At 39.3% G+C, this 12,937-nt stretch overlaps 1 protein-coding gene across 1 annotated transcript; it reads left to right on the forward strand.

Moving 5' to 3' along the window:
* Positions 1–1,120: 1,120 nt before the first annotated feature.
* Positions 1,121–10,331, forward strand: fitm2 (fat storage inducing transmembrane protein 2). The gene is made up of 2 exons (XM_057830612.1): positions 1,121–1,352; positions 5,063–10,331. The coding sequence occupies exons 1-2, from the start codon at positions 1,180–1,182 to the stop codon at positions 5,670–5,672; spliced, it is 783 nt and encodes a 260-aa protein (XP_057686595.1). The 5' UTR covers positions 1,121–1,179; the 3' UTR covers positions 5,673–10,331.
* The last annotated feature ends 2,606 nt before the right edge of the window (positions 10,332–12,937 follow it).

Consider the following 12,937-nt stretch of genomic DNA (forward strand, 5'->3'; position numbering starts at 1 on the left):
TTAATCGTAATTAATCGCAATTCAAACCATCTCTAAAATATGCCATATTTTTCTGTAAATTATTGTTGGAATGGAAAGATAAGACAAAAAGGATATATACATTCAACATACTGTACATAAGTACTGTATTTGTTTATTATTACCATAAATCCACAAGATGGCATTTACTTTATTAACATTCTTTCTGTAAAAGGGATCCATGGATAGAAAGACTTATAATTCTTAAAGGATAAATGTGAGTTTGTATATTGTGACTAAATATTGCCATCTGGTGTATTTGTTGAGCTTTCAGTAAATGATACTGTAGCGACTTAACTCTTCTGCCCAAATGCATGATGGGAAGTGGTGCGACCATGACTGTGTGTGGTGGCTGCAAATGCTAGATCTTCTCTGCGTTGGGTACACTACAGGGTGTTAAGAAAAAAAGACTCCTGTCATTCTTCCCCACGTTGCTTCCCACAATATTTAGAGTTGCTGTGGGGGAGATGACAAAGCTTTTGCCAATTAAATCATGGCCCCAATGAATGCTTGTATCTAATCCACTCTGCCTCTTATCTCTGTATATAAGTAAAACGGCGCCATTGTAGGCTGTTTGCGGCAATGGGTGAATGAGCCGTACCGCGAATGCGTTAATTGCGATAAATATTTTCACGTGATTAATTTTAAAAAATTAATTACCGACCGTTAATGTGATAAATTTGACAGCCCTACATTTAATAAAACTAAATAATTGCATTCATTTGGAAAGAAATGCATAACTGATGCTACAACAATCTAACAGTATACTGGCAAGCGGTGGCCAGTGGGGTGGCCAACATATTTGGTGGCGCCACTGGTGACAATATTACCAATAGATTCATATTATTTTAAAAATTGAGTTTTATTTTATTTCATATTGCACGCTATATAAAACGTTGTGAGATTAGTCACCAATTTGTAATGACATACGTCACTATTTGCCAACGGCCTCGGGTTGACAGGTATGAAAGCAAAAATATGAATGAGGCATCCTCGCTCATCACGTCACTGTGCCACGTTCAATACGGCGACGACATTTACGTATGAAACGGGAACAAAGCCAAGCAACTTTCAATCTTCTCACCAGAGGGAGGCGGTAAAGCACCATGTCAACATTTCCTAGTCACGCGAAGAAGTCCAGCCCGGTCGCAAAGTGTCAACATGGCGGCGGTGGACGTCGTCGTGTGCAATTTGGTAACTCTTTGGAGGATACCGGCCGTCAGAAACAAATTCCCGTGGATGTTTTTGGTCATTTCTGTCGTGGGCTCCATTCTTAAAGAATCCCAACTCGTGCCGGACACTTACTTCAGCAGCAGCAGAAATGTCCTCAACGTGTGAGTACATTTTAACCTGGCTAGTTGATAGCCTGTTAAGATTGAGTCAGGACACAATTTGCTAGATTTCAACTGACTGGAATGGTGTATAATATCCACTAAAATTGTAGTTTTGATCATTAGTGCATTTTCACATGTATGAGTGTAATTAGGTTGTTTTTTTGTTGTAATTTGAGGTAAAGCTTACTGTTAGTGATCTCTGTCAACCAATAGCATACATTCCCTTTCATCTAACCCTAAACTCTACAACTCTCGTCATGCTTTTTCTACATTTCATACAAAATTAACCAACGACACTAAAACACTAGAATATGAAATAGGTAAGAAACCCAACGCCTTTTTGTGTTCTACCAATTCGAGCCCATCAAAGTGTTGATTTGATTCGAAATGCCTTTCATCTTGTCCTTCAAAGTGCGCATGTTAGCAAATTTGAAGCCAAATTATTCATTGCTAATCAGATTTTTTATAATGGGTCAGGGTGTCATTTTAAAGTTATGCTTAGAAGGAGTGGGAACCTCTAGGTACCTCACGGTACGATACAATTCGCGATACAAAGCTCACGATAACGACGATATGGCGATACAACGATTATGGATACATTGGTCAGGAAATCATTCTAGAATATTCTACAAACAACTAATAAACAGAAAATCAAGCTTCTGCTGTGAATTGGAATGAGTTTATCCCAAGTAGATGACTAGTCCATTTGAACTGGGAGGGTGGCATCCCTCCCACTGCAAATGGATTGAACGTCTATGGCCGTCAGTGGCTGCCAATGCCAGGCAATGAGGTAATTTTGGGCTATTTAAGGTCTTTTACCTGTTGATTTTCAGTTACTTCCTGTTGATTTTGGAGTATTTTACAGGTCACTTCCTGTTTATTTTGAGTGACAGAACAGGAAGTGACCTGGGAATCACCCAAATGAATAATCAGTGACTCAAACTCAACAGGAATTGACCTGTAAATGCCCTGAAAATCAGACAGAATGACTGTGAATTAGGCCTGCAGCTATCGATTATTTTAGTAGTCGATTAATCGATGAACTAGTTAGTTCGAATAATCGAGTAATCGGATAAGGAACATAAAATATTAAAATACCTGACCTGAGCCTCATAAATAAATGAGGATATATGTGCAACAAAAGAACAATTGACTAACTTACATAGCAAAAGTACGCTACTTTAAATGCTATAAAATGGTTCAAACACATATTCCCACAAAAAACGCCTAAATATACCTTTAAACTAAATTACGAATGCATTAAAAAAACATTAGCTCAAACCAAAAAATTAGCTTATGTTGGTCTTAACAGGGAGCAGCTGGATTCAGCCATGTGAAATGAGGCAGACTAGAGGGCAGTGTATCCACCCCATTACAACGCCACTTTAATTAAAGGAATACTCGAGGCAGCAAAAAATAATTCGGACATTTTTTTTCTAATCGAATACTCAAGTGAATCGAATAATCGTTGCAGCACTACTGTGAATGCTCTGGTTTTGAATGAACGAACGTTCCCAGGCTAAATGGATTCGGCGTCGTGCACCGTCAATGCAGCTTTAGAGTTGATTGAAACACTATTAGGCTCGAGCGTTTACGTCAGAGCAGCACGGGATCATGCAAGATTTGCGACAACGCAGCCATTTCGGAAGCACGTCTGCATCACGGGACATTTAAACTTAACGGCAAATACAATTCAACTATGAGTGCCAAAGATGGAAAAAAGTAAGGAAAACTTGCCAGTTCGATACAGAGACAAACTTGTTACCACGGCGAAGGACAGATATGTGAGCAATTTTAAGGATGTGAACAATGTTGACCCTTACGAGCAAGCCGAACACAAATGGAATAAAGATGTCGACAAGCTTCCACCACTACGCGAAATGGACATTATGCTGTATTTAGTGTTTGGTGTAAGTTACTACACTCATCAGCAATTCCGAAACTACAAATCGCTACAAAGCTATGAACAGTTTTGCTGCAGATGGGTGCAGGATCTGCACATTATTACCATAGTAAACGGCAACACCATCTTTCTAGCAAAGGTAGGCAATGTGTGTTTACATTAGTCTGTGACCACGGATGTACAAATTTTTTGTTGCAGAAAATGTAGCCTGTGTACAAATTCTTTGCCACTCTCTCACGTCAAAATATTACAGCTTTTTCATTTAGCAACGACAGGAATTATGTCTTATGAAGACAATGCACATGTATGCATGCTAGTTGTTTAGCTGTAGCTATAGCTAACAACAGGCCAACTTAGGACACAAAGTTACCGAAATTTGCGTAAACAAACGAAATTAACTTACCGGAGTGGAAGTGCATAGAGCAAACTCTGTGTGTAACTGGAGAATCAAACGTTATGCCCTTCCTTCTGATCGAAGCCACCCATGCCATTCTTCGACATTTGGTAAGTTCAGATATGACCTTTCCCTCGCCTTTTCTCCATGTAGGGATCCGGAGGAACAAAGTATCACGATATATCACCATTTCGATATTTTGTCACACTCCTAATGCTTAGTGTCAAGTGAGAAGTATGTGAAATTTAACTCCAGAAATCTTTATTTACATGTTGAACATTATATGATTTTATTTTGAAATGTTCACCCGAAGTACGTTCGCGAAGCTGCTAACTGTGAGCTTTACTATCAGTAAAAATTACTGCACTTGTCTTTAATTTTCGTCATGCATGTAGTGTCAGTAATAGATTTTTTCGCAGCCGTAGAATTACTTCAGACATACAAAATGAGGCGTTTGAAACATATTGCATGTATATACCAGTACTAGGGCTGCAACGATTATTCGATTAAGTCGAGTATTCGATTAGAAAAAAAAGATTCGAAATAAATTTTGCTGCTTCGAGCATTCGTTTAATTAAAGTGGCGTTTGCATTTAGTTTTATTGATCTGGGTGGATACACTGCCCTCTAGTCTGCCTCGTTTCACGTGGCTGAATCCATCTGCTCCATGTTAAGACCAACATAAGCAAAGTTTTTGTTTGAGCTAATGTTTTTTCGAATGCATTCGAAATGAAGATTATTGGTATATTCAGCAGGTTTTTTGTGGGAATATGTGTCTGAACCATTTGTTAAGAGCATTATTTAAAAAAAAAAAAAAAAAAAAAAGGCGTTAGCGTTTTATAGCATTTAAGCTAGCGGACTTTTGCTATATAAGTTAGCCATTGTTCTTTTGTTGTACATAGATCCTTATTTATTTATTTATTTTTTATACCGTTTAAGGCTCAGCTCAGGAATTTTTAATTTTTCATGTTCCTTATCCAATTACTCGTTTATTCGAACTAACTAGTTCATCGATTAATCGACAACTAAAATAATCCATAGCTGCAGCCCTAGTTTCAACAATTTACATCGAAAATAAAGACGATTGACTGAAAATGGTTCAATATTAGATGAAATGTCTTGTTTTCTCATGTATATTTATAATTCTACCTACCTAAAAAAATGTTTTATTCGATTACTCAATGAATCGATAGAATTTTCAGTCGAATACTCGATTACTAAAATATTCGATAGCTGCAGCCCTAACCAGTACGGTACAAATGTATGTACGTGCGCATGCACGCGGCGATAAATCACAGCCGTGAAAATTACCTATACAATTACCCATACCTCATTTTTATTTACTGTGCAATAATTTGACTTATTGCATATTGCGACAGACTTAAGTGCAAGTGTGTTTTTGTGCTTCTCGCAGGTATTTTGTCAAGGTGTCGTGGGGTTGGACGCTACTGCTGCTGACTCCCTTCCTCCTCCTCTCCAATGCAGCCTTTAGCCGCAACGCCGCCTTCCTGGCTAGACGGCTCCTCTCGCTTGTGGTGGCCACGGCCGTGTGGTACTCATGCACTCAGACCTTCTTTTACATCGAGGATGCGACCGGCTCATGTTTTAAAACGGTCTCAATGGACAGGATTGATAACCGGTTTGCGTCCAAAGCCGAATGCAGGCAGGCCGGCTACTTCTGGCACGGCTACGACATCTCGGGACACTCCTTCATACTGACCTACTCGGCCCTCTTTATTGTGGAGGAAACGGCGCCCATGGCGTGCCTGAAGACTGCTAGCTGGTCGGCGCTACAGAGGGTAGTCCTCAACTTTTTGTACGTGGCGCTCAACCTCCTTGTCATCATATGGGTGTGGATGTTCATCTGCACCTCGGTTTATTTCCACGACCTTTCGCATAAGGTGCTGGGAACTGCGACTGGGCTGCTGGCGTGGTACTTGACATATCGCCTTTGGTACCATAAATCCTGGTCGCCGGGACTCCCGCCGCAGCGCAAACTCAGAGAACAGAAACGGCACCCATAAATGTGCTTTGCGTTTTAAGTTATTGGGAAGTCATTTTGTGTAAGACGTCTCTCAACTGCCACTGTGGTGTATTATATGTACAAGTGCTTCTCTGTTTTTAACCAGCACTACGTCTTTATTTGAATTATGAAATATAACGCTACAGTTGAAGTTGCAACTTAAAAACAATAAATTTGTTGAATTTTTTTCCCTCCGAAGAATCAGGAAATAAATTAGTTCCTTATCATTATTATTACGTATTTCAAATTAACAGTGCAAAAACTACGCAAGGGCCAATGATTTTTGTTAAAGTTTCAATGATTAATAAATAATTATTGATTAATTAGATAACACTGGTCAACAAAAACAAATCGCCACATTGATGCAAATACTTGATTTTACGTAATTGGGAAGCGCTGAATCCAATTTTTTTTTTTTTTTTGCAAGTTCAGTTTTTCTTTTAAATTCTTATGCAAAGCGATATTTTTGTAAGATAGCACTTAATCAAAATCGCCCAAAGTAATAATATCCATCCATCCTACATTTCTAGCAAAATAAGATCTGTCATGCCATGTTTTAGAGACAACAGCAGACACGGGAGAACAGCAATAGGGAAAATTTGACATGCTATAATGTACTGCTGTCAAAGTGCTCCAATATGTGAAAATCATCAACTATGACAAGCTAATTTTTATGATTCAGAAAAATGTATTTACGTCTGCAATGGACTAATAAGTTACACTAGTATTGAGAGAAAGTATTTGAAGAATTTGTGTGAAAATTAAATACAGGGGAACACATTAGGGCAGATTTGAAGTCAGTGACCCAAAATTGTATCAAATAAGAAAAAAGTGCTGACCAGTGTAATCACTTATGGTACTTGTTGATTAATCGTCGCACTTCTATATTATAGTAAGTGGCGGGGGATAGGGACCAAGCCATGCCGCTAATGAAGGAAATGGATGCCCTCTAAAATTGCTGTACTGATACAGCAGCGAATTATATAATCGATTAAGCATTTAAAAGTTTGAAAACTTCATTTCCATCCCATTATTGAAAAACATTTCAGATTGACAGTGCAAAAAAAAATTCACAAATGGATTCTGGTTCAGACAACAGTTAAAAATATATCTTCGTGTAAAGTTATTGCAAATGTTTCCAAGTTGTTTTGAGAAAAAACAAACTGTACCAGCGAGCTTTTGTGGAGGATGACGGATATATGAGAATATTTGCTATTGAGGGGCTGAAATAATTGACTTAAACTACAAACCGGATCCTCAAAATGTTGGGAAATTACACACATTATGAATAAAAGTGAAATGCAATGATTTGGAAGCACCAAATGTCAATATTCAGAAAGGAACACATGACAGTTCAAACGTATTAAAGTGACAAAATGTATAATTGTAAGAAAAAAATATATTAATTTTTAATTCCATCGTGTCAACAAATCTCAAATTGTTGAGACAAGGCAATTTTCACCATTGAGGCATTCCGTTGTCTTACAGCATTCTGCAAACGTCTGTGGCCTATACTACGAAGCCGGTTTTCTGGCTTAGCAGGGTAACTTCGAGAGTAACTTTATCACGTGCGACGTAAGTTCGCGGCTATGCGAGACTACGAAAGGTGGATATGTTGGAACCGAGAAGTGTTGCCATGGCAACACATGCCACACGCCAAACCTGGTCGTGTCAGAGTTAGATCTTGCTTAACATCAGGATTCCAATTAACCACGGTCTATTTAAACAGCACTCCTCCGCGGACGTGTCTTCCTGACAATGACAGCGTACTTGGACGACCCATACGACATTGGCGCGCGGATTGTGAGGGGCTCTCTCCGGAGGGCACGGGTATTTCGGGACCTCCAGAATCCGCTGGCGTACCCGGAAGATGTTCTCCATGAAAGATATAGATTTTCAGCTGAGGGAATTCTTTACCTGTGCCAACTGATCTAGGCAGACGTCACTAATGTAACCCGCCGAGTCAGGCCCTCACAACCGCGCAGATTGTGTGTGCCTGTCCGTGCGCTCTTTCGCCAGGGACAATATATGTATTCCATCGGTGATGCTGAATATCTGCGTAAGAACACTGTATGCCGTGCGATTCGGAGTGGGGTATGGAAACGCTTCAAATTGATGCATTTATAATAATCATAGAAATATGTAGACTATATAAACATTGAGAAAACTTGCGTTTTTTTCTGCCAACTCGAGGAGATTAAATTAAATGTCAAATCCACTGATAGGACAGACGCACAAATATAAAAGATATACATGTTTATTGAATATGCATCTTACAGTCTTGTTTAACTGTGAAAAATCGTTACAAAAGACGGGCTTTTATTTACGCAACAACGCATGGCATCCCCGCATTTCCTTCTTCTCCTGAATCCTCACAAATATAACATAATTTTTTTTTGTCGGGCTCGGGGCTGCAAATCAAGTTTATTGATCGGACTCGGGTCGAGTCGGGCTGGATTTTTTAGGCCCAAACTAAAAAAAAAAAAAAACATACGTATTCGTACAGTCAAGGGGACTAAACATACAATCATCCTTTTTCGTGTGATGATGCGTGACAATTATTTCTTACTGTTAATGTACCAAATCTTATTTTATTGTCCTGACAGCAAGCTTTATTTCTTTTCATGGACATAAGTAAACTGGCATATTGACGCATTCACAAATCACACGATCTGTAAATTCGCTGTCAACAGACCCGTTGCGCTCTACTCGCCGAAGCGGTGTTGGATTTCGCGGTGAGGGTGGATTTTAATTCCTCATAATTCCGCATGATCATCGCGCATTCCTCCTCCGTGAAGTAAGGTGCCCGTGCCATCGTCACAAGTAGTGTTTGACTCTGGTCACCGCCCCCTTTTATGTGAACGCGCAGTAACTCTGACTGGGTTGACACAGGTTCGACTAATCAACCTCATAATCAGCGTCGTAGCACCGATTGACCACAAACTAGACAACCAGGTTTTGTCAACTCCGGTTACCCGCTAGTAAACTGGATTACTTCTGGGGAGGTTGAACTCCGTTCGTAGTATAGGCCACTGGTTAAATACCTACATTTAACTGTTCAACTGCTGAAAAAAATCACCCAACTAGAGGCTCTTCTCAAGACTGCAAAGTTTTTGGAGTGTGTTATGAGTACCACTTGTGGCACACAAAAGGATCACTGCATGACACTGAAATTCCACTATTTTTTATTTTAACTTCATTTTCAACTGTACTGTATTTTTAATGATAGTCATTGGATTTGTTTGCTTGCAAAATATTTGGGTGGGTATAACTTGGTGCTTGATGTTCGACAACCCTTGAATTACTTTTGTATTATACAGGGCTTTGTCGCCATCTCAGGACGTTTCAGAAAGCAGAAAAAGAATTTGTGCGTGTTTTTTTGTTTTGTTACATTTTTTTTGCTAAAAACTAGGGCCTTTCCCACGCTTCCCTCTTCTCAAATACACAAATAGATTATTTATGAGTTGTAGTCCAGTCATATATTTGTATGCTCTCTTAGCATCAGTCAACTGACAGTAAAGTTTCTGTTTGCACTTTTGCATGTGCCAAAAACATTCATTAAATGTTTGAATACATTGAAAATGGTTCAGATTACTTTGTCATTTTAATAACCGCCTTGTTGGCAAGTAGCAGAAAAAAAAAAATTTTACCTAATAACTCTTCATGTTGAATTTAAAACAATACATTAACACATTCTATCACCAATTTGCCATATGTTTAATTTACAACATAACAGAAATGAGTAATTAGTCCATTTAATTCGTAATAATTACGCTGGTCATCAGAGATTCGGGCATTTCCTGATTGCCTCTGGTCAAACTTGGCCTGGCTAGTCCTAAAAATAATAAAAAATGCAATAAGTGGGTGAATTCCCGAGTACACATAACTGGCCTTGGCGAAAAAAAACATTTAAGCCCCTTAATCATCCAGAAATTTACTCAAGTACAAGTAAAGCATTTGTTGAAAAGAATACTCAAGTGACGAGTAACATTGTGAGTTAACTGCTTACAATGTTTGATATTTTTAAATCATGGTATATTTCTTTTCTCAGCACAACTTCATCGATATGAACCGTTATTATTATACTGTATTATAACCTATTACATGACCATAATAGGCCAAAATGCTGACACAAAAATCACCGAATTCAGAACAAAATATGAAACGGCAACTGTCCAAAGAGCATGAGTGCCCTCTAGTGGAGAAAAAAATATTGTTAACGCTGATTGGTGTAATTGATTCATGTGGTTATTGTTTCGACGTCTCATTGGTGAAACAGAGGCCACTGTCGGCATCTCTGGCAATAATAAAGTGACTATCAAGAATAAAGGCGAAAAATGTAATTACTCTGGTGCAGCCCAAAGTAGTGGAGTAAGAGTAGTGTTTCTTCACAAATCTACTCAAAGTAAAGTATTCCGTGGTAAAACTAAGACGCACATTTTTCTCAAAGTTACTCAAGTAAATGTAACTGAGTAAGTGTAACGCATTACTTCCCTTTCTGGGTACTGGACGTGCTGGTAGTGAAACAAGCATTTCTGGACTACTTAGCAGGGAGGGAAGATTTAGAACAAATACAGTACTTATTTGTTGTGAAGTTGTGCAGGGGTTCTTGTCAATCCCGTTCAAATAAGTTACTGTAAATAGTCACCTGCTCATCTCCAGTGCTGGCTAAAAGTGCTGGCACCCCTGCAATTCTGTCAGATGATGCTGAATTTCACCCAGAAAATGATTGCAATTACAAATGCTTTGGTAGTAATAGCTTCATTTATTTTGCATGAAATGAAAAAACACAAATGAGAATGAAAAAAAAAAAATGTTTAAATCATTATCATTTTACACAAAACTCTGAAAATGGGCTGGACAAAAGTATTGGCACCCTCAGCCTAATACTTGGTAGCACAAACTTTAGACAAAATAACTGCAAACAATCGCTTCCGATATCCATCAATCAGATTCTTGCAATGCTCTTCTGGAATTTTAGACCATTCTTTGGCCAGCTGCTCCAAGTCTGAGATTTGAAGGTTGCCTTCTCCATCTGCCATTTTGAGATCTCTTCACGGGTGTTCCATGGGATTCAGGTCTGGACTCATTGCTGGCCACTATAGAAGTCTCCAGTGCTTTCTCTAAAACCATTTTCTAGTGCTTTTTGAAATGTGTTTTGGCTCATTCTCCTGTTGGAAGACCCATGACCTCTGAGGGAGCTTTCTCACACTGGGCCCTACATTATGCTGCAAAATTTGTTGGTAGTCTTCATACTTCATAATACCATTCACACGGTCAAGCAGTCCAGTGCCAGAGGCAGCAAAGCAACCCCAAAACTTGTTCTTTTCTTTTGAAGGCCTCGTTTTCATCCTGTAATCTCTATGTTGATGCCTTTTCCCAAAAAGTTCTACTTTTGTCTAATCTGACCAGTGACCATTCTTCCAAAACGTTTTTTTGGCTTTCTCAGGTAAGTTTTGATGAACTCCAGCCTGGCTTTTTTATGTCTCTGGGTCAGGAGTGGGGTCTTCCTGGGTATCCCATGGAGTCCCTTTTCACTCAAACGGTGACGGATAGTACAGGTTGACACTGTTGTACTCTTGGACTGCAGGACAGCTTTAACTTGTTTGGATGTCAGTCGAGGTTCTTTATCCAACCTCTGCACAATCTTTCGTTGAAATCTCTCATCAATTTTTCTTTTCCGTCCACATCTAGGAAGGTTAGCCACAGTGCCACAGGCTTTACACTTATTGATGACACAGCGCACTGTAAATACAGGAACATTCAGGTCTTTGGAGATGGACTTGTAGCCTTCAGATTGGCCAAGCTTCCTCACAATTTAGCTTCTCAAGTCCTCAGTTTCTTTTCTCCATGCTCAATGTGGTACATACAAGGGCACTGGACAGCGGTGGAGTCAACTTTAATCCATTTTAACTGGCTGCAAATTTGATTTAGTTATTTCCACCTCCTGTTATGTGCCACAGGTAAGTAATAGGCGCTGTTGATTACACAAATTAGAGGAGCATCACATGATTTTTCAAAGGGTGCCAATACTTTTGACCGGCCTATTTTTTGGAATTTTGTGTAAAATGATAATGGTTTAATTCCCCCCCCCCCCCCCCCCCCCACATTCTCTTTTGTGTTTTTTCATTGCAAGCGAAACAAATGAACATAATAATACCAAAGCATTTGTAATTGCAGTCATTATTCTGACAAAATTGCAGGGGGTGCCAATACTTTTGGCCAGCAATGTGATAGGGAAGTGATTTTGTGTAGAGGAGGGAAGCACTTTTTCCATTGTTTGCATTACTAAAATCCTCTACTTGACTAACTACGTATCAAGCTGTGTAAATATGTACTGTAAATTATTATCTCATATTTAGAATATTATTAGAAAATATCTGAGCATACAGTGTATCACAAAAGTGAGTACACCCCTTGCATTTCTGCAGATATTTAAGTATATCTTTTGATGGGACAACACTGACAAAATGACACTTTGACACAATGAAAAGTATGTGCGCAGCTTATATAGTAGAGTTAATTTATTTTCCCCTCAAAATAACTCAAAATATAGCCATCAATATCTAAACCCCTGGCAACAAAAGTGAGTACACCCCTTTGAAAAAACTTACATCCCTAAATGTCCAAATGGAGTACTGCTTGCCATTTTCCCTCCAAAATGTCATGTGACTCGTTACAGGAGTGCTGTCAGCATTGCTGCAGAGATTGAAGAGGTGGGGGTTCAGCCTGTTCGTGTTGAGACCATACGCCGCACTCTACAACAAATTGGTGTGCATGGCTGTCACCCCAGGAGGAAGCCTCTTCTGAAGAAGGTACACAAGAAAGCCCGCAAACAGTTTGCTGAAGACATGTCAACAAAGCACATGGATTACTGGAACCATGTCCTATGGTCTGATGAGGCAGGTGGGCTCTCTTGTGTACCGTCTTCAGAAAAGGCTTCCTCCTGGGGTGACAACCATGCACATCAATTTCATTGAGAGTGTGGCCTATGGTCTGAGCGCTAACAGGCTGACCCCCCACCTCTTCAATCTCTGCACACTCCTTCAATCTCTGCAGCAATGCTGACAGCACTCCTGTAACGAGTCACATGACATTTTGGAGGGAAGATGTCAAGCAGTACTCAATTTGGACATTTAGGGATGTACGTAGTTCCCATGCGGTGTACTCACTTTTGTTGCCAGGGGTTTGGATATTAATGGCTATATTTTGAGTTATTTTGAGGGGAAAATAAATTAACTCAATTATATAAACTGCACACAGACT

Source organism: Corythoichthys intestinalis, chromosome 2 (assembly GCF_030265065.1).
Source record: "Corythoichthys intestinalis isolate RoL2023-P3 chromosome 2, ASM3026506v1, whole genome shotgun sequence".
NCBI lineage: Eukaryota > Metazoa > Chordata > Actinopteri > Syngnathiformes > Syngnathidae > Corythoichthys > Corythoichthys intestinalis.